We start from the raw sequence: 22,878 nt of genomic DNA, 5'->3' as shown, positions 1-22,878 counted from the left end.
GGCGAGACAAGCAGTATGGCGGAAGAAGAGAGTGAATTTCAGTTAGAAGCTTTTAAACAACAATTGAAGAGTTTATTTGTCAGTAGTTCGAGTGAAGAATACGGACTTCAAAGCAAGTTATATTGTGTACGGTTCTGTAAGGTAAAGCAATGTATTGGAATTACACCTTTTTGGGGAGAGAGAGAGAGGAAAAGACTTGTTTTCCCCAGTGCAGACTAGCTAACGGTAGCTAGCTAGCTAGCCAGAGCTCCTTTCTCTAATCTATGCTAAGGCTAACTAGCCAACCAACCTAATTCCCCCCTCAAACAGACGGATAACCCGTAAATGGCTAGCTAGCAACCAATAAACCAACCTGTTTTCCTCTTCCCTGTAATGTCACATATGTTATATCCTAATTCACCCTTTTCAAAATGCATTATAGTAGCTAGCTAGCTACGGGGAAAATGCATTGGCAAGTCGTTTTCGGGTAGCTTGCTTGTTAGCCAAGTTATCTTCAGTTCACACTTTAGTTAGTTTTAGTTTAGCTGGTAGTTTACCAACATTAGACTCGTGAACGTGTTTAATAAGGCCTCTGGTGGAATTAAATGTCTGCACTTTCAGTTTTGAAGTTGCTTTTTACAGTTTGTCAGATTGAAGCGTTAACGTTACATATACTTGTAGCTAGCTACAGTGTCTAGTTAGTCTGACTGTGGCCTAGTTAGGTAATAATGTAGCTAGCTACAGTGTCTAGTTAGTCTGACTGTGGCCTAGTTAGGTAATAATGTAGTCTAGTTAGTCTGACTGTGGCCTAGTTAGGTAATAATGTAGTGTCTAGTTAGTCTGACTGTGGCCTAGTTAGGTAATAATGTAGTGTCTAGTTAGTCTGACTGTGGCCTAGTTAGGTAATAATGTAGCTAGCTACAGTGTCTAGTTAGTCTGACTGGCCTAGTTTGGTAATAATGTAGTGTCTAGTTAGTCTGACTGTGGCCTAGTTAGGTAATAATGTAGTGTCTAGTTAGTCTGACTGTGGCCTAGTTAGGTAATAATGTAGCTAGCTACAGTGTCTAGTTAGTCTGACTGGCCTAGTTTGGTAATAATGTAGTGTCTAGTGACTATGGCCTAGTTAGTCTAATGTAGCTAGTTACAGTGTCTAGTTAGTCTGACTATGGCCTAGTTAGGTAATAATGTAGCTAGTTACAGTGTCTAGTTAGTCTGACTGTGGCCTAGTTAGGTAATAATGTAGCTAGTTACAGTGTCTAGTTAGTCTGACTGTGGCCTAGTTAGGTAATAATGTAGCTAGCTACAGTGTCTAGTTAGTCTGACTGTGGCCTAGTTAGGTAATAATGTAGTGTCTAGTTAGTCTGACTGTGGCCTAGTTAGGTAATAATGTAGTGTCTAGTTAGTCTGACTGTGGCCTAGTTAGGTAATAATGTAGCTAGCTACAGTGTCTAGTTAGTCTGACTGGCCTAGTTTGGTAATAATGTAGCTAGCGAAGTATTCAGTTGCTATGAAATAAGTTGAGATGGTGATCCAGTGAAAGATTACTTATCCTATCCTAGGTATTCCTTAAAGAGGTGGGGTTTCAGGTGTCTCTGGAAGGTGGTGATTGAGATGGTGATCCAGTGAAAGGGACAATTGTTTTTAATTAATCCAACGTCTTGGTATGGTTTCCCTATCCACTGTCTTTATTTTTCCTCCCCCCTTTCCTACCTGTACCACCCCCCCTGCCCTTTCCAACCTGTACCCCCCTTTCCAACCTGTACCCCCCTTTCCAACCTGTATCCCCCCTTTCCAACCTGTATCCCCCCCCCCCCTTTCCAACCTGTATCCCCCTTTCCAACCTGTATCCCCCCTTTCCAACCTGTATCCCCCCTTTCCAACCTGTATCCCCCCTTTCCAACCTGTATCCCCCTTTCCAACCTGTATCCCCCCTTTCCAACCTGTATCCCCCCTTTCCAACCTGTATCCCCCCTTTCCAACCTGTATCCCCCTTTCCTACCTGTATCCCCCCTTTCCTACCTGTATCTCCCCCACCCCCTTCCCTCTCTCCTCCCTCTGCTCCCTTCCCCTGTAGTTGGTGGAGGTGTATTCAGGACGATGGCAGGTACCCTTGCCACAGCTGCAGGTGCTCCAGACTGCTCTATGTTCCTTTGTCCAAGCCTCGGCCTGCTTCCCGTCTGACTGTGAACATGTATGCTACACACTGAGTAGCCTTGCCCTGTAAGTATGAGTCTTGACTTGTTTACCTGCTCCTTGGGGTCCATAGTCCTGTCACCCCCAGTCTCCATCTCAAGTATGAGTGTTGTTTTCTAGGGTGACTCTGCTCCTTGGGGTCCATAGTCCTGTCACCCCCAGTCTCCAGTATGAGTGTTGTTTTCTAGGGTGACTCTGCCCCTTGGGGTCCATAGTCCTGTCACCCCCAGTCTGACTCCGCCCCTTTCAGCCTTGTTATTCCGTCCCTGTTGTAACATTTATTAAAGGAGGTATGAGGCTCAAACAGACCCCTCCCCTTTCTCTCCCCCACACCCCTCCCCTTTCTCTCCCCCACACCCCTCCCCTTTCTCTCCCCCACACCCCTCCCCTTTCTCTCCCCCACACCCCTCCCCTTTCTCTCCCCCACACCCCTCCCCCTTTCTCTCCCCCACACCCCTCCCCTTTCTCTCCCCCCCTTTCACCCCTCCCCTTTCTCTCCCCCACACCCCTCCCCTTTCTCTCCCCCACACCCCTCCCCTTTCTCTCCCCCACACCCCTCCCCTTTCTCTCCCCCACACCCCTCCCCTTTCTCTCTCCCCCACCCCTCCCCTTTCTCTCTCCCCACACCCCTCCCCTTTCTCTCTCCCCACCCCCTCCCCTTTCTCTCTCCCCACACCCCTCCCTTTCTCTCTCCCCACACCCCCCCCTTTCTCTCTCCCCACACCCCTCCCCTTTCTCTCTCCACACCCCTCCCCTTTCTCTCTCCACACCCCTCCCCTTTCTCTCTCCACACCCCTCCCCTTTCTCTCTCCCCACCCCTCCCCTTTCTCTCCCCACACCCCTCCCCTTTCTCTCTCCCCACACCCCTCCCCTTTCTCTCTCCACACCCCTCCCCTTTCTCTCTCCACACCCCTCCCCTTTCTCTCTCCACACCCCTCCCCTTTCTCTCTCCACACCCCTCCCCTTTCTCTCTCCACACCCCTCCCCTTTCTCTCTCCACACCCCTCCCCTTTCTCTCTCCACACCCCTCCCCTTTCTCTCTCCACACCCTCCCCTTTCTCTCTCCACACCCCTCCCCTTTCTCTCTCCCCACACCCCTCCCTTTCTCTCTCCCCACCCCTCCCCTTTCTCTCTCCCCACCCCTCCCTTTCTCTCTCCCCACCCCTCCCCTTTCTCTCTCCCCACCCCTCCCCTTTCTCTCTCCCCACCCCTCCCCTTTCTCTCTCCCCACCCCTCCCCTTTCTCTCTCCCCACCCCTCCCCTTTCTCTCTCCCCACCCCTCCCCTTTCTCTCTCCCCACCCCTCCCCTTTCTCTCTCCCCACCCCTCCCCTTTCTCTCTCCCCACCCCTCCCCTTTCTCTCTCCCCCCCCTCCCCCTTTCTCTCTCCCCACCCCTCCCCTTTCTCTCTCCCCACCCCTCCCCTTCTCTCTCCCCACCCCTCCCCTTTCTCTCTCCCCACCCCTCCCCTTTCTCTCTCCCCACCCCCTCCCCTTTCTCTCTCCCCCCCCTTTCTCTCTCCCCTCCCTTTCTCTCTCCCCTCCCCTTTCTCTCTCCCCTCCCCTTTCTCTCTCCCCTCCCCTTTCTCTCCCCCTCCCCTTTCTCTCCCCCCTCCCCTTTCTCTCCCCCTCCCCTTTCTCTCCCCCCCCTTTCTCTCCCCCCCCCCTTTCTCTCCCCCTCCCCTTTCTCTCCCCCCCCCCCCTTCTCTCCCCCCCTCCCCTTTCTCTCTCCCCCCCTCCCCTTTCTCTCTCTCCCCCCCTCCCTTTCTCTCTCCCCCCCTCCCCTCTCTCTCTCCCCCTCCCCTTTCTCTCTCTCCCCCTCCCCTTTCTCTCTCTCCCCCTCCCCTTTCTCTCTCTCCCCCCTCCCCTTTCTCTCTCTCCCCCCCTCCCCTTTCTCTCTCTCCCCCTCCCCTTTCTCTCTCTCCCCCTCCCCTTTCTCTCTCTCCCCCCTCCCCTTTCTCTCTCTCCCCCTCCCCTTTCTCTCTCCCCCCTCCCCTTTCTCTCTCCCCCCCTCCCCTTTCTCTCTCTCCCCCCCTCCCCTTTCTCTCCCCCCCCTCCCCTTTCTCTCTCTCCCCCTCCCCTTTCTCTCTCTCCCCCTCCCCTTTCTCTCTCTCCCCCCTCCCCTTTCTCTCTCTCCCCCCCCCTTTCTCTCTCCCCCTCCCCTTTCTCTCTCCCCCTCCCCTTTCTCTCTCCCCCCTCCCTTTCTCTCTCCCCTTTCTCTCCCCCTTTCTCTCCCCCTCCCCTTTTCTCTCCCCCCCTTTCTCTCCCCCTCCCCCCCTCTCTCTCCCCCTCCCTTTCTCTTCCCCCTCCCCTTTCTCTCTCCCCTCCCCTTTCTCTTCCCCCTCCCCTTTCTCTCCCCCTCCCTTTCTCTCCCCCCTCCCCTTTCTCTCCCCCCTCCCCTTTCTCTCCCCCTCCCCTTTCTCTCTCCACAGGAGTGCTTTTGAGCTCTTGCTGTTTTTGAACAGAAATAAGATCCTGCAGGATCCCTTGAAAAAAATCCTTGATTCGTTCCAGGTGAGTTGTCTTAACAACCCCTTGCTTCCTAGCCTGGTTCCATATCTGTTTGTGCTGTCTTGCCAGCTCCTATGGTTGTTGTCATGTCAACAAGATGACACAAAGAGGCTGTGTTGACTCAGCTGACCAATCAGATCATATCCATTTGAATCAGCTGACCAATCAGATCATATCCATTCCTCACTGCTTTATGGAATGCTCTAAAACCTCACTCTTGAGTTTGTCAAGATGACACGTAAGATCTTGGACCAGGCTAACCTCTTCCTCCTTCTTTCAGGAATGTTTTTCCCAGCTGGAGAGACACCAGAACATCCACCTGCTGCAGGTGGGACAGATCATCAGAGAGAAGGGACCGTGGACCAACCCCATACTACAGGCCATCCTGAAGGACTCACAACTGCCCCGGGATGAAGGTGAGGGAAAGGCAGGATGAGAGGGAAGGGCCATGGACCAACTTCTACATACTCATCCATGTACCATGTTGTATTACTGACTAGAAATCTGTCCTGTAAATATCTGCTCTGGAGTCGTCCGTCTATAATGACAGGAGTCCGTTAACTGGAGGTTCCTCTCTCTGTGGATTTAATATTTACTATTTATATAATATTTTTATTTATTTACCACTTTTACACTCCTTTCTCTTTCTTTCCCCCAAATATAGAGCACTATTTGGGATGCAGCATTGACCCTTGACCTGTCTCTCTCCACAGTGGACCGGTACCTAGGCTCAGAGGTGCAACATTGACCCTTGACCTGTTTCTCTCCACAGTGGACCGGTTCAGAGGTGCAACATTGACCCTTGACCTGTCTCTCTCCACAGTGGACCGGTTCAGAGGTGCAACATTGACCCTTGACCTGTCTCTCTCCACAGTGGACCGGTACCTGGGCTCAGAGGTGCAACATTGACCCTTGACCTGTCTCTCTCCACAGTGGACCGGTACCTAGGCTCAGAGGTGCAACATTAACCCTTGACCTGTCTCTCTCCACAGTGGACCGGTACCTAGGCTCAGAGGTGCAACATTGACCCTTGACCTGTCTCTCTCCACAGTGGACCGGTACCTAGGCTCAGAGGTGCCAGTGTTCTTTGAGCTGCGTGTTCGTTACCTGCTGTCCAGTGAGCTGTTCACCGAGGCGGTGGTCTTGGCTAAGACCTGCTCTCAGCACCCAGTTGGGGCGACACCTGTTCTTCCGAGGTGGCCTACCTCACCTGTCTGTTGAAGGCATCGCTCCCTCGCCATATGCACGAAGAGGTGAGGAGAACAAACTTTGGTTATTAGGATTCCTGGGTTCTGGATAATAGCATCTGCTAAATGACTTAAATATAACATGTTGGGAATGGGGAGGGGGGCTAATGACTGCTCGGGATAATTACTGTAATTGATAGATGGGATCTACTGTAGAGGTGAGAGGATGGACTGATGCTAGCTGGGATCTACAGTAGAGATGAGAGGATGGACTGATATGCTAGCTGGGATCTACAGTAGAGATGAGAGGATGGACTGATATGCTAGCTGGGATCTACAGTAGAGATGAGAGGATGGACTGATATGCTAGATGGGATCTACAGTAGAGATGAGAGGATGGACTGATATGCTAGATGGGATCTACAGTAGAGATGAGAGGATGGACTGATATTCTAGATGGGATGTAGAGATGATAGGATGGACTGATATGCTAGATGGGATCTACAGTAGAGATGAGAGGATGGACTGATATGCTAGATGGGATCTACAGTAGAGATGAGAGGATGGACTGATATTCTAGATGGGATGTAGAGATGATAGGATGGACTGATATGCTAGATGGGATCTACAGTAGAGATGAGAGGATGGACTGATATGCTAGATGGGATCTACAGTAGAGATGAGAGGATGGACTGATATTCTAGATGGGATGTAGAGATGATAGGATGGACTGATATGCTAGATGGGATCTACAGTAGAGATGAGAGGATGGACTGATATGCTAGATGGGATCTACAGTAGAGATGAGAGGATGGACTGATATGCTAGATGGGATCTACAGTAGAGATGAGAGGATGGACTGATATTCTAGATGGGATGTAGAGATGATAGGATGGACTGATATGCTAGCTGGGATCTACAGTAGAGATGAGAGGATGGACTGATATGCTAGCTGGGATCTGCAGTAGAGATGAGAGGATGGACTGATATGCTAGCTGGGATCTACAGTAGAGATGAGAGGATGGACTGATATGCTAGCTGGGATCTACAGTAGAGATGAGAGGATGGACTGATATGCTAGCTGGGATCTACAGTAGAGATGAGAGGATGGACTGATATGCTAGATGGGATCTACAGTAGAGATGAGAGGATGGACTGATATGCTAGATGGGATCTACAGTAGAGATGAGAGGATGGACTGATATGCTAGATGGGATCTACAGTAGAGATGAGAGGATGGACTGATATGCTAGCTGGGATCTACAGTAGAGATGAGAGGATGGACTGATATGCTAGCTGGGATCTACAGTAGAGATGAGAGGATGGACTGATATGCTAGCTGGGATCTAGAGATGAGAGGATGGACTGAGTAGAGATGAGAGGATGGACTGATATGCTAGCTGGGATCTACAGTAGAGATGAGAGGATGGACTGATATGCTAGCTGGGATCTACAGTAGAGATGAGAGGATGGACTGATATGCTAGCTGGGATCTACAGTAGAGATGAGAGGATGGACTGATATGCTAGCTGGGATCTACAGTAGAGATGAGAGGATGGACTGATATGCTAGATGGGATCTACAGTAGAGATGAGAGGATGGACTGATATGCTAGATGGGATCTACAGTAGAGATGAGAGGATGGACTGATATGCTAGATGGGATCTACAGTAGAGATGAGAGGATGGACTGATATGCTAGCTGGGATCTACAGTAGAGATGAGAGGATGGACTGATATGCTAGCTGGGATGTAGAGATGAGAGGATGGACTGATATGCTAGCTGGGATGTAGAGATGAGAGGATGGACTGATATGCTAGATGGGATCTACAGTAGAGATGAGAGGATGGACTGATATGCTAGCTGGGATGTAGAGATGAGAGGATGGACTGATATGCTAGCTGGGATCTACAGTAGAGATGAGAGGATGGACTGATATGCTAGCTGGGATCTACAGTAGAGATGAGAGGATGGACTGATATGCTAGATGGGATCTACAGTAGAGATGAGAGGATGGACTGATATGCTAGATGGGATCTACAGTAGAGATGAGAGGATGGACTGATATGCTAGATGGGATCTACAGTAGAGATGAGAGGATGGACTGATATGCTAGATGGGATCTACAGTAGAGATGAGAGGATGGACTGATATGCTAGCTGGGATGTAGAGATGAGAAGATTGACTGATATGCTAGATGGGATCTACAGTAGAGATGAGAGGATGGACTGATATGCTAGATGGGATCTACAGTAGAGATGAGAGGATGGACTGATATGCTAGCTGGGATGTAGAGATGAGAGGATGGACTGATATGCTAGCTGGGATGTAGAGATGAGAGGATGGACTGATATGCTAGCTGGGATCTACAGTAGAGATGAGAGGATGGACTGATATGCTAGATGGGATCTACAGTAGAGATGAGAGGATGGACTGATATGCTAGATGGGATCTACAGTAGAGATGAGAGGATGGACTGATATGCTAGATGGGATCTACAGTAGAGATGAGAGGATGGACTGATATGCTAGATGGGATCTACAGTAGAGATGAGAGGATGGACTGATATGCTAGATGGGATCTACAGTAGAGATGAGAGGATGGACTGATATGCTAGATGGGATCTACAGTAGAGATGAGAGGATGGACTGATATGCTAGATGGGATGTAGAGATGAGAGGATGGACTGATATGCTAGATGGGATCTACAGTAGAGATGAGAGGATGGACTGATATGCTAGCTGGGATCTACAGTAGAGATGAGAGGATGGACTGATATGCTAGCTGGGATGTAGAGATGAGAGGATGGACTGATATGCTAGATGGGATCTACAGTAGAGATGAGAGGATGGACTGATATGCTAGCTGGGATGTAGAGATGAGAGGATGGACTGATATGCTAGCTGGGATCTACAGTAGAGATGAGAGGATGGACTGATATGCTAGATGGGATCTACAGTAGAGATGAGAGGATGGACTGATATGCTAGATGGGATCTACAGTAGAGATGAGAGGATGGACTGATATGCTAGATGGGATCTACAGTAGAGATGAGAGGATGGACTGATATGCTAGCTGGGATGTAGAGATGAGAAGATGGACTGATATGCTAGATGGGATCTACAGTAGAGATGAGAGGATGGACTGATATGCTAGATGGGATCTACAGTAGAGATGAGAGGATGGACTGATATGCTAGCTGGGATGTAGAGATGATAGGATGGACTGATATGCTAGCTGGGATGTAGAGATGATAGGATGGACTGATATGCTAGCTGGGATGTAGAGATGAGAGGATGGACTGATATGCTAGCTGGGATGTAGAGATGATAGGATGGACTGATATGCTAGCTGGGATGTAGAGATGAGAGGATGGACTGATATGCTAGCTGGGATCTACAGTAGAGATGAGAGGATGGACTGATATGCTAGCTGGGATCTACAGTAGAGATGAGAGGATGAACTGATATGCTAGATGGGGATGTAGAGATGAGAGGATAAGGTTTTGACGAAGATGTGTTTTGTAGAAGAGCACTAATACAAGCACTAACTAATTCCTAAATGTGGTTGTTGCAGTCCATATTTTGAAGGTTTAGTCGGTCACGTATGGGGGTGGATGGGATTGCTGACGACAGGTAGAAGACAATAGACATTTCTGCTCGCCTGCTAGAAGACGATATTTGACCAGTACTCCCATTTTTATTTTTTTATCATCTGTTTTTCTCTTAGTTTTGGGTGATGTCATTAGGAATCTAGCAACAGTGTAGTGGGGAGAATTTTTCTGGTGTAGCGGGGGGAGGAATAGCCGGTGTAGCGGCGTTGCCCTGCGTTCGTCCTCCACTATACCACTGGAATCTACCGTATAAATACTTGAATGATGTCACCATTTCTTCTTCTTCTCTCTCTCTACCTGTAGATGTCTGACATCGACGGCCAGGACGCTGTGGATATCGTGTGTAACACAGAGAGTGAGGAGAGCGACGAGACGCTCCTGGCCCTCTGCACAGCCTTCCTCTCTCAGCAGCTACACCGGGGAGACCTGTACTGCATGTGGTGAGCCTCGTCACTGTCTATACACATCATACTGGTCTGTGTTCTACAGGAGGAGACATGTGTATCATACTGGTCTGTGTTCTACATCAGGGGAGACATGTATCATACTGGTCTGTGTTCTACATCAGGGGAGACGTGTATCATACTGGTCTGTGTTCTACATCAGGGGAGACGTGTATCATACTGGTCTGTGTTCTACGTCGGAGGACGTGTGTATCGTACCGGTCTGTGTTCTACGTCGGAGGACGTGTGTATCGTACCGGTCTGTGTTCTACAGGGGGGACGTGTGTATCGTACCGGTCTGTGTTCTACGTCGGGGGGGGGCGTGTGTCGTACCGGTCTGTTCTACACCGGGGGGGGGTGTGGCTACTGCGTCGTCTGTGTTAGAGTTTGGCTACCTATATATATATTTATTTATTTATTTATTAAAAAATACCTAAATAAATACAAGTACTGAGATGTATTTATCCTGCTTGTTTTTTGGGGTTTTCTGGGCCTGGTTACCGTTCAGCACCTGTTGATAACTATTGACATTAATGGGGCTTTATAGACAACATTGATTGATCTTGGACCACTTCTTACTCCCCCTGTTGGGATCTGATTTACAAACCCAGGTTTTTAATGGAGTCCGCTAATGAATAAATGTACTTTTTTTAAAATAAACCCCAGTAATAATTAACGTTTTTATTAATGAAGTGGATTTTTTATTTTTTATAATTTTGTTATTAAATCACTTCCTCTTCCAGGGATCTGGTGTTCATATGGAGTCGACTCCGCCTGCGGGTCAACCCTTCCAAACAGGCCTTCCTGGAAGAGAGTCATCGCCTGCTGCTGTCGGCCACCAACATCAGATCCATATTCTCTTTCATTAGAGTGATCCTTGCAGAGGTGAGCCAGGAACTCCTGTGATTGGTGATTTTAGTGCTGACATTCCAGCTGCCATTTTTTTTGTTTGTTCAGATGTAATGGAGTTGTTGTGGTAGAGGATGATGTGAAAAGCTTGGGTTGTACCTCCGCTCAGGTGGCTTGGCTTTAGGTCAGCGTTCTTCAGATGCTTGTTGAGGATTACTGTGCCGACTAGAGAGATGAATAGAAGTCATGGCTTTGGTTTGTTTTCATCTGATTACTGTGCCGACTAGAGATGAATAGTCATGGCTTTGGTTTGTTTTCATCTGATTACTGTGCCGACTAGAGATGAATAGAAGTCATGGCTTTGGTTTGTTTTCATCTGATTACTGTGCCGACTAGAGATGAATAGAAGTCATGGCTTTGGTTTGTTTTCATCTGATTACTGTGCCGACTAGAGATGAATAGAAGTCATGGCTTTGGTTTGTTTTCATCTGATTACTGTGCCGACTAGAGATGAATAGAAGTCATGGCTTTGGTTTGTTTTCATCTGATTACTGTGCCGACTAGAGATGAATAGAAGTCATGGCTTTGGTTTGTTTTCATCTGATTACTGTGCCGACTAGAGATGAATAGAAGTCATGGCTTTGGTTTGTTTTCATCTGATTACTGTGCCGACTTTTATTTGGGGTTTTTGACAGAGTTTATCAAGGATGCCTATCATTTTGGACCTGACTGTGTCTAAAAAAAAATATATAATATTTATTTAATAAATAAATATAGAAATACATGTTTTTGTACAGCATGGGTAATTCACTGACCCCTTCTGTTCTATTTCTGTTCTGCTCACCCAGCTGGGAAAGGATGGTCTCCAGTTCTGTGTGGAGCTCTGCACCCACGCCCTCCAGACGAACACCTGTGATGCCGCCACCAAGTCCCTCATCTACAAGACGGTAGCCTACCTCCTCCCCAACGACCTGGAGGTCTGCCGGGCCTGCGCCCTCCTCGTCTTCTTCCTGGAACGCACCGTGGAGGCCTACAAAACGGTGTTCCTCCTCTACACGCACCCCGACCAGGAGTACCACGTCGAAGCCGGTCCCATCGGGAACCACATCCGCTTTGAGATCCTCCAGACCCTGAAGAGAGGTCTCTACTTCGATCCAGAGTTCTGGAACCTTTTGAATCTCCGGACCAACTGCCTGAAGCTGATGAGCGAGAAGAAGGCGGCGTTGGCGAGGATGATGATGATGGAGGATGATGGGTGGGTGTCTAACTACTGCAGCACCGCCACCAAAGAGCCCTGTTGCAGCTGGAGCGCTGGCCTGTCAGAGCGTGTGCAGCCTAAACATGTAGAGAGTAAACCAGCACAGAAGCACGTTCAGATTAAACCCTTTCACCAGGTAACAGCGCCCAAAAGGCGGTTCCAAAAAGAAGAGAAGAATCACGTTTCGACGGCGCCGGTGGCAGCCAAACGTGTCAAAGCTCAAAGGTTGGAAAAAACCTCTGTTGTCGAGTCGCAGCGGCTGCCTGTTAATCATGTGACGACGACGAAGACTGAGAAGCTGGCTGAACCCCCTGTAATAAAAAGAAGAGGGAGGAAGCCTGGGCCGAAGCCGGGACCGCGGTCATCTGTCAAAACAACAGAGCCCTCAGCCGAGACCACCTCTGTCAGACGGTCCTTCAGACAACTGGACATGGCGCAGGAGAACCTGGCCGGGCAAGTCGGTCACAGACCACATAGGCACATGACCAGACTCTCGGAGAAGAAACCTCCCAAACGGAGGGGTAGGAAACCCCGGTGGCTCCTGGAGGGTACGTTCCAGGCCGAGAACAGTGCTCCCCGGAAGGGTCGCCGACCGGGGAGGAAACCACAGCAGAAGACCCAGCAGACACCAGTGGACAAGACCAATAAGACCTCTCGGTCTGGTGCCGCAGTCAAGGAAAGCACAACCAAACAAAAGAATGCCGTGACCTCCCAAAATAAAATGGCGGCCGCTCGTCTAACAGCTCCGAGGGAACAGGAAGGTAAACGTCAGGAGATTCCTGCTACTAACCACCTACCAGCAGGATCTCCTGCTCATGACTCAAAGCTGGAGGTCTCCCTACCTGACAACGAAGTATTTGGGTTCTTCCATGAGGATTATCTCAGTAGGCAAGGACCGGTGACTCTAAACTGTGATAAATCTAAGGCACCAATCCAGGCACAGTATCGGGTGAAGGATAGACTCGGAGAGGTGTTTCTCCTTTCCGCTCAGAACGCCAGTCTCTTCATACAGCAGTTGCACAACTACTCCCAGACGGGAGAGGCGGAAGGTGTCACGTTGAACACTGAAACCTGTTTGTTGAAAGCGACAGATGTCCGTCCCTCCCTAAACCCAAGTTGTCTGCCGGTGCCGTGTGACGCTTCGAGGGTATTTTACCAGACGTCTGCAGTGGAAATGGAAGTTGAGGTCTCCTCACAAACTGTCACTGCGACCGACATGACTTCCACACCACAAGGTGGCGCTGTCGAACACATCGAAAGTCCCAAGAATGAGGACGGATTCTCTACCGATGCTCAGCAGACATGTATTCCATCTGTTCTCTCAGTGAATGTAATTGTTCCTAATAACACAAGAACAACAAATGCATATGTAACTAATGTTCCAAGAGAACCAACGGAAGTTACGAATGTTCCAAAAAGCGAACCGCTTCTGAAGTCGGGGAGATTCTAGAATCGTCCAGGAAGTCCGAAGTTACCGATATTCTGAAAGAGGCTATGGATATAGCAAACATTGGTGTGGATGAAGCAATGGTGGGGGACGGTGGCACTGGCAGCGTCCCTGGAAAGGAAACTCGGGAGCTTGTTGTTCTTACTCCTTTCTGCTGGCTGGCTAATACCTCAATGGATGCGTTTGCTAGAGAGTTTGAAAAGTTTGCCAAGGGTCCGGATTCTGATGTTGTCGCAAAGCAGCAGTCGGTGACACCACAGACCATAGGTGGTGTCTCGCGCAAAACGTTGGAGACGACATCGTCAACGGTGACACCACAGACCACAGATGGTGTCCTCTCCAAGGTTTTGTGCGAGACACTGTCAACGTCTCCAAAAGTCATCCCTACGGCTGTCACAGACCCAGTGGTCCTTGAGGACACTTCAAAAATAACCAAAGTCACCCCACAGGACACTACAGACATCCAGGAAAACATGGACACTCGACACACCCAACTGGACATTAAAGGTACCTCACAAAACATGGAGCCGGAGGATATCCCAATGGCCGCTGAGAGCTTCCCACGGCTCACTGATGAGACCCGGCAGCCTGAGCACCCTCTGAAAGGCACTGTGGGTAGTCTAGAGTTACCTGTGGACTCGACACAGGACAATGACACCCCTCGGTTCACTGAAGACCCCCCACAGAATACACAGGACATAAGACAACTCGCAGAGGACACCCTGAAAGTCACTTTCACTGAGGTCACCCCACAGGCTACTGAGGACCGCACAAAAGCCACGGTGGATACTCCAGAGGCTGTGGACACACTACCACAGAACATAGAGGACACAGAACATAGAGGACAGCGGAGGAATTCGTAGACAGCCGGGAAGTCACTGTAGACAGCCGGGAAGTCACTGTAGACAGCCGGGAAGTCACTGTAGACAGCCGGAAGTCACTGTAGACAGCCGGGAAGTCACTGTAGACAGCCGGGAAGTCACTGTAGACAGCCGGGAAGTCACTGTAGACAGCCGGGAAGTCACTGTAGACAGCCGGGAAGTCACTGTAGACAGCCGGGAAGTCACTGTAGACAGCCGGGAAGTCACTGTAGACAGCCGGGAAGTCACTGTAGATACCTCTGAGCACATTGAGGACGCCCTACAAATTCAAAACACTGCAGACACCCTACAGTTCACAGTGGATGCCCCAATGGTCTCTGAAGAGTTCACCAAGGACACACGTAGTGCCACACAGAACAATGGGGACACGCCACAGCTCCATGAGGACACACCGGTCACTGAGGACACCCTAAGAGTCCCTGAAGAGACGTCACAGGAACCCAAAGACACCTCAAAGGTCAGGAGGGATACCCCGATGGTCCCTGAGGACACCCTTAAAGTACATGTGGATACTCAAAAGGTCCCAGAGGACACCCCACAGAACACACAAGTCAATGAAGACACCTCAATGGTTACTGAAGACACCCCACAGGACACACAGTACAATTCACTGGTCAACCCGAAAGTCACTGAAAGTGCTCACACTCCAAAGGTCACCCCAAGAGTCCCTGAAGACACGTCACAGGACTCCAAAGACCCCTCAAAAGTCACTGAAAACCCTCCACAGGACACCCCAAAATTTACAAAGGACAACACAACTGTCTCTGGGGATATCGGACAAACTCCTGGAGATGGCACCCCACAGGAAAATGAGAACAGCCCACTGGCATATCGCTGTAGTCTCTGCAACAAGGTTTTCAAAGGCAAACGTGTTATTGCCCACGCCATGTACCACTTCCGCAGGGACCAATGTATGTTCTGTAGGATGCTGTTCAAAAACGACCTGCTCGCTATGATGCATCTGTCCCAGCACATCGACAAGTTGAAAAAAGGAAATCTACCGCCTGATATTGAGGAGGTCCGTGAGAACTGTAAAGCTGGGATGTCAGACACGCCTGGACGCTCAACGCAGAGGGGGAGACGGGGACGCAAGAGGATCCCTGTAAACTCCACAGAGTCAACACCTCCGGATTACAGGAAGCTAAGGTCCACCAATAGGATCTCCTCTATAAACTCCTCGGAGTCAACTCCACCGGATCGCAGGAAGCTACGGTCTAACCCTAATCTACTGTCGACCAATAGGCTCTCAACTGACTCTCAACCTTCACCAGATACAAAACTCGCAACAGATGAGTCTGAAGGCAAGCAGTCGACACAGAGGGTCAATGGACAGAGGGGCAGAAGACGAGTTAAGGTTGAAGGAACTGAGGGTGATGGTGATACTCAGGCAGAGGAACAAGAAAAGATCAGTAGGAGGCAAGAGGAGGAGCACTCGGCTCTGGAACAGAGGGAAGAACCCGTGGAGATCTCTACTTCTCTGGCGAAGACATCGATAGGTGAAAAAGGGGGAACCTGCTCCTCTCCTCTGACACAGTTTTTGGAAGAAGAGGAGAAACCCTGTTGCTCGGCAAAGACCATGGAGGACAACACAGAATCTCAGGCTGTATCGGTAACACAGGATAGGCTTTCAGTTTCACCTCTAGAGACCTCAGTTCAGGGTAAGGAGACTCCCGGCAGCTGCCCTGTGGAGGGATGCACAGAGATATTCACTGGAAAACGGCGTTCTCTCCTCGGACATATTCTGGACGATCACCGCGGCGACGCCAAACCCTTGGAAACGACGTTCCGTCACGGGGATGGCAAATGCAATATTTGCAAGAAACCCGTTTTGACTTTGCAGCATTACCAGCACCACATTTTATGGCACAAAGGAATTCCCAGGCATCCCTGTCTACACGATGGATGTGAAGCCCGGTTCAGTGCAGCGACAGAAATGAGGAACCACGCGAAGACCCATCAGCCGCTCCTGGCAGTGTGCTGCTTCCCAGGTTGTCGGGAGCGCTTGGCTTGTCTTCCGGAGCTGAACCGCCACGAACTAGAACACTATCGTCTACCAAAGGAAGGGAAGGATGAATCTTGTTTCCTCTACCCTTGTCACCAATACCACCTCTGTTAACGTGACTAAACCGTGTAAGACTGGGAGGAATAAGCTACGGAAGATGCAGGGTGTTAAGAGACGATGGCCTCTTAGAGAAAAGGAGGGATCGGCAACTGACCTCACTACTACGGCAACCAGGAAGTATGACTTGACCAAGACATTAAAGAAAACACAGGTCGCGAAGAAACGGCATGTTCCTGGAGACAAGGATCCTCGTACTACTGACCCCTCTACCGCCTCTGTAAAGGTAACAAATAGGTTGAGGAAATTGCAGGTTAAGAGGAAATGGTGTGTTGGTAAGAAAATGGACGCTCCAAACACTCCCGTCACCACGTCCAATGAAAAAGCTGAGCAAGCGAGCAAGAAGTTAAAGATGATTCATAAGGTAAAGAAAGCGTGGGCTGTAAAGAGACAGAACGTTAGCCAAGACAATTATACCCCAACTGGTCCAACCACCTCCACCACGATTACCGCCACTGAAAAAGTTACCAAAAAGCTAAAAATTATAAACGAGTTGAAGAAAATGCGAGTTATTAAGAAACCGACCGTTAGCACAGACGAGGATACCCAACTGGATCCAGCCACCGACACAAAAGTGACCGAAAAGTTAGAGAAAACGCAACTTGTAAAGAAACCGAGTGTTGGAAAAGACCCCAGGAAGATGTCAAGCGTTGGCACAGACGAGGACACCCAACCTGTTCCTCCCACCGTCACTCCGAAAGTCACCGAGAAATTACCCATGGTGACCGAGAAGTTAAAGAAAACACGAGTTCTAAAGAAACAAAGAGTTAAAGAACCCAAGGGGCCTGTTAGCAAAGAACCCAAGGGGCCTGTTAGCAAAGAACCCAAGGGGCCTGTTAGCAAAGAACCCAAGGGGCCTGTTAGCAAAGAACCCAAGGGGCCTGTTAGCAAAGAACCCAAGGGGCCTGTTAGCAAAGAACCCAAGGGGCCTGTTAGCAAAGAACCCAAGGGGCCTGTTAGCAAAGAACCCAAGGGGCCTGTTAGCAAAGAACCCAAGGGGCCTGTTAGCAAAGAACCCAAGGGGCCTGTTAGCAAAGAACCCAAGGGGCCTGTTAGCAAAGAACCCAAGGGGCCTGTTAGCAAAGAACCCAAGGGGCCTGTTAGCAAAGAACCCAAGGGGCCTGTTAGCAAAGAACCCAAGGGGCCTGTTAGCAAAGAACCCAAGGGGCCTGTTAGCAAAGAACCCAAGGGGCCTGTTAGCAAAGAACCCAAGGGGCCTGTTAGCAAAGAACCCAAGGGGCCTGTTAGCAAAGAACCCAAGGGGCCTGTTAGCAAAGAACCCAAGGGGCCTGTTAGCAAAGAACCCAAGGGGCCTGTTAGCAAAGAACCCAAGGGGCCTGTTAGCAAAGAACCCAAGGGGCCTGTTAGCAAAGAACCCAAGGGGCCTGTTAGCAAAGAACCCAAGGGGCCTGTTAGCAAAGAACCCAAGGGGCCTGTTAGCAAAGAACCCAAGGGGCCTGTTAGCAAAGAACCCAAGGGGCCTGTTAGCAAAGAACCCAAGGGGCCTGTTAGCAAAGAACCCAAGGGGCCTGTTAGCAAAGAACCCAAGGGGCCTGTTAGCAAAGAACCCAAGGGGCCTGTTAGCAAAGAACCCAGGAAGACCTCCAAAAAACCTGTGAAGTCAAAGACCTCTGGTCCAGAGAAACATGTTAATGAAGTCACAGAAGTGGTAGGAAGTAAATCAAAGGAAGAAGATGATCAACCATCGGTGGAAACATCAGACTCAACAGCTAGCAATGTCTGTGACCAGAAGATGGTTAACGGACACTTAAAGGACATCGCTAAAGAATCGCCAAAATACCAGAAAAGTCTTAAAACAGTTTCCAAATCCAAGAAATGTGATCCACGAAACCATAAACCTGCTACTCCCAAACTCCCTACAAATACTCCCAAACCCTCTACAAATACTCCCAAACCCTCTACAAATACTCCCAAACCCTCTACAAATACTCCCAAACCCTCTACAAATACTCCCAAACCCTCTACAAATACTCCCAAACCCTCTACAAATACTCCCAAACCCCCTACAAATACTCCCAAACCCCCTATCAAGGAGGAAACGAAAAACTCAACTTTCTTTGGGAAGATTAACAACAGGCCATACATCCGGCCTCCACCCACGGCTTACCTAGACGAGCGTTACACCACCATGCCAAAACGCAGGAAAGAGATGTCCTGGACCACTCGCTTCTCTCCGACGCGCCCGGACCTCGTGGTGGAGTCGTCGGGGACCACGGCGACACCGTCCGTCCATAGGCAGCGCTGTGCCAAGTGTTTCTTGTCCTTCGACAGAGGAGAAGAGTTGCAGAAGCACGTCTCTCTGAAGAAGTGCGCAACCCTTTTCGGCTTCGACTCAGACGAGGACAGTAAGTATAAGATTTTGTCTTGTTAACATATTTGTCTACTTCAGGGATTTGATTTCTCTTTGATTGATTGAATTATTATTTTTTTTTTTTTTAATGATAGTTAATTCAAGGTAATTTTAGGAGCTGTATCCGGATGCAAATTTAAGCCTAGAAGTCGTGGATTTAAAAACAATCTCAACGGGGAATCAAAGTATTCTTAGTCCCAGACTACCCTTAATATGAGTCTGGTAAACCTCCTGTGGTAGATTGTCTGGTAAACCTCCTGTGGTAGATTATGTGTCTGGTAAACCTCCTGTGGTAGATTATGTGTCTGGTAAACCTCCTGTGGTAGATTATGTGTCTGGTAAACCTCCTGTGGTAGATTATGTGTCTGGTAAACCTCCTGTGGTAGATTATGTGTCTGGTAAACCTCCTGTGGTAGATTGTGTGTCTGGTAAACCTCCTGTGGTAGATTGTGTGTCTGGTAAACCTCCTGTGGTAGATTGTGTGTCTGGTAAACCTCCTGTGGTAGATTGTGTGTCTGGTAAACCTCCTGTGGTAGATTGTGTGTCTGGTAAACCTCCTGTGGTAGATTGTGTGTCTGGTAAACCTCCTGTGGTAGATTGTGTGTCTGGTAAACCTCCTGTGGTAGATTGTGTGTCTGGTAAACCTCCTGTGGTAGATTGTGTGTCTGGTAAACCTCCTGTGGTAGATTGTGTGTCTGGTAAACCTCCTGTGGTAGATTGTGTGTCTGGTAAACCTCCTGTGGTAGATTGTGTGTCTGGTAAACCTCCTGTGGTAGATTGTGTGTCTGGTAAACCTCCTGTGGTAGATTGTGTGTCTGGTAAACCTCCTGTGGTAGATTGTGTGTCTGGTAAACCTCCTGTGGTAGATTGTGTGTCTGGTAAACCTCCTGTGGTAGATTGTGTGTCTGGTAAACCTCCTGTGGTAGATTGTGTGTCTGGTAAACCTCCTGTGGTAGATTGTGTGTCTGGTAAACCTCCTGTGGTAGATTGTGTGTCTGGTAAACCTCCTGTGGTAGATTGTGTGTCTGGTAAACCTCCTGTGGTAGATTGTGTGTCTGGTAAACCTCCTGTGGTAGATTGTGTGTCTGGTAAACCTCCTGTGGTAGATTGTGTGTCTGGTAAACCTCCTGTGGTAGATTGTGTGTCTGGTAAACCTCCTGTGGTAGATTGTGTGTCTGGTAAACCTCCTGTGGTAGATTGTGTGTCTGGTAAACCTCCTGTGGTAGATTGTGTGTCTGGTAAACCTCCTGTGGTAGATTATGTGTCTGGTAAACCTCCTGTAGTAGATTATGTGTCTGGTAAACCTCCAAGTGTAGTAGATTGTGTGTCTGGTAAACCTCCTGTAGTAGATTATGTGTCTGGTAAACCTCCTGTAGTAGATTATAGAAATTATTTTATGTGATTGTTCCTCCATATTGTTTTTATGCTGAAAGCTCCAGATGCTGATTTATGCTTTGTGATTTACTATTGTTTCAGGTAGCTCGTGAAAGCGGATAGACAAGAGGACATGTTTGGATGTGCTGCTAGGGAATGGGGGGTGGGTGTGGGGGCTGTTGAACCCCCTCCAAAACCCTGCTAGGAGTGTTGAACCCCTTTCGACCCTGCTACCTCACTGAGGGACAACCAGGGTTTACAGGACTCTTAACATGACTTGCTGGCTGGTCTGGGACAGCCGTGCCAGGCCTCCCCTTGTGACTGAGGCTGGCAATCTGAGGCGGCTACAACAGAAGACGCCTCTCAACCCTGCTACCCGTTTTATTGAAGAGGATTCTTAAAGCGTTAACTCTTTTACATGACTTGCTGACAAGCCTGCGATGTGACTGAAGTTGGCCGGTTGGCTACAGCAGAAGACTGAGAACAGTAAAAGGGTTGTGACCATTCTTCCATGTTCTGTCTCCCATGGTCATAGGAGTGACCTATGACCTTTGAACCCTGACCTCAAATCCAAAGTTCAAGGGGTCTTTTGGGCTGTCCGATTTTTCCGATTCGTCGACCAGGAAGCGTCTCTAAACTAAAGCCTGAAGGACTTGAGGCGGACACTATGAGACCTGGCCGGATAGTTAATATATTCTTTGTTTTTATTTGTTTTTGACAGTGTTTACTTTGGACTGAAGAAGTGCCTGGAATCCAACCTGCTACTTCCTGCTTCTCTTCTATTGGTCAATGGTCCAGGGGTTTTCCTCCCAATTGGCATCTTATTCCCTCTATAGTGCACTACCGTATGTGAGCCCTTGTCAAAAGTAGTGTACTATTAAAAGGGAATCATTTGGGCCACGGAGACTTATTGCCGGTGTCAAGGAATGACTCTTGAAGATGTGAGAACTGATGTTATGCAGGGATGTTAACTATACAAAATGTTCAAATATTTAACACACACTAACAAATTTTATTTTATTTTATATTGCTCATCTTTTTGCTATTGCACTTGTCACTTAAACCCCAAACCCTCCCTAGTGAGTTTAACAGTCAAACTGCCAAGAGGAAAGAGGCTCCAAAACCTCTTCTATGGATTATATGTCTACGACCCACAACGCAACAACGTGTATATTTAGATATCGTGTTGTTAGGCAACCGGTAACTGTCCAAATAAAGGAAACCCTTGAGTAAATGAGGGGATACAGAAGTTTGTATATGTGTGGGGTGCCATTTTTCCTGGCATGGTCCAGGTCCACTTGTAGAATCTATGTCAAGGTGCATTGAAGCTGTTCTGGCAGCTCGTGGTGACACAACACCTATTTAAGAAATTTATGTAGGTGTTTCCTTTATTTTGGCAATTACATGTATTTCATCAAATTCTTACCAGTTATTATGTTGTTTTTTTACTATTGATCCTCTGTGACTAAATTCTGTTCATTGAGAGCATGCTCCTGTAATTGGATACTTTTTTTTATAACAATATTATTTAATATATATATATATTTTTTTTGCTTCTTGGGGTTCAGCCCCTGACTCACCAATTGACCCATCACATTTATTTATTATGCAGTTTTATTTTATTAAATCAGTTACCCAATCAAGGCAGGGCCCCGCCCAGTTACCCAATCAAGGCAGGGCCCCGCCCAGTTACCCACGTGGATGCCCCTGCCGCCTCCTCTCCCCTGTCTGATAATTAGCAGAGCGGCAGCAGGCTGTCTAAAACTCATTGACAGCGGGCTCCTGAATCCTCCTGTGGTTGCAGTAAATAAATAAAAATATCTCTATCTAATATATACTGTATATAAGTGTCTTGGGCCCCCCCACAGGCCTGGGCCCAGGGGCTTCAGCCCCGGTAAGCCCCTGCATTAATCCGGCCCTGTACGTAGGGAACAGGTTGCCATTTGCTATTTAACCTGTTTGAACATATTAGCCATCAGGTCTAAACAACAACAACCTGTTTGACCATATTAGCCATCAGGACTAAACAACAACAACAACCTGTTTGACCATATTAGCCATCAGGACTAAACAACAACAACCTGTTTGACCATATTAGCCATCAGGACTAAACAACAACAACCTGTTTGACCATATTAGCCATCAGGACTAAACAACAACAACCTGTTTGACCATATTAGCCATCAGGACTAAACAACAACAACCTGTTTGACCATATTAGCCATCAGGACTAAACAACAACAACCTGTTTGACCATATTAGCCATCAGGACTAAACAACAACAACAACCTGTTTGAACATATTAGCCATCAGGACTAAACAACAACAACCTGTTTGAACATATTAGCCATCAGGACTAAACAACAACAACCTGTTTGACCATATTAGCCATCAGGACTAAACAACAACAACAACAACAACCTGTTTGACCATATTAGCCATCAGGACTAAACAACAACCTGTTTGAACATATTAGCCATCAGGACTAAACAACAACAACAACCTGTTTGACCATATTAGCCATCAGGACTAAACAACAACAACAACAACCTGTTTGAACATATTAGCCATCAGGACTAAACAACAACAACAACAACCTGTTTGAACATATTAGCCATCAGGACTAAACAACCTTCCATATTTAAAATTGACTCTT

The 22,878-nt window shown here is 48.4% G+C and overlaps 1 protein-coding gene across 1 annotated transcript; it reads left to right on the top strand.

The window, feature by feature from the left end:
- Positions 1-22,854, top strand: LOC124018717. Its single transcript, XM_046334068.1, has 13 exons — positions 1-141; positions 2,054-2,199; positions 4,602-4,683; positions 4,961-5,096; positions 5,732-5,850; positions 5,883-5,933; positions 9,784-9,920; positions 10,667-10,808; positions 11,621-13,472; positions 13,520-14,336; positions 14,404-16,332; positions 16,418-18,843; positions 20,325-22,854. The coding sequence occupies exons 1-13, from the start codon at positions 16-18 to the stop codon at positions 20,333-20,335; spliced, it is 7,974 nt and encodes a 2,657-aa protein (XP_046190024.1). The 5' UTR covers positions 1-15; the 3' UTR covers positions 20,336-22,854.
- Positions 22,855-22,878: the final 24 nt, after the last annotated feature.

Source organism: Oncorhynchus gorbuscha, unplaced genomic scaffold (assembly GCF_021184085.1).
Source record: "Oncorhynchus gorbuscha isolate QuinsamMale2020 ecotype Even-year unplaced genomic scaffold, OgorEven_v1.0 Un_scaffold_572, whole genome shotgun sequence".
Classification (NCBI taxonomy): domain Eukaryota; kingdom Metazoa; phylum Chordata; class Actinopteri; order Salmoniformes; family Salmonidae; genus Oncorhynchus; species Oncorhynchus gorbuscha.
The sequence above is the reverse complement of the archived record's forward strand: the minus strand, read 5'-3'. Positions and strand labels throughout refer to the sequence as shown.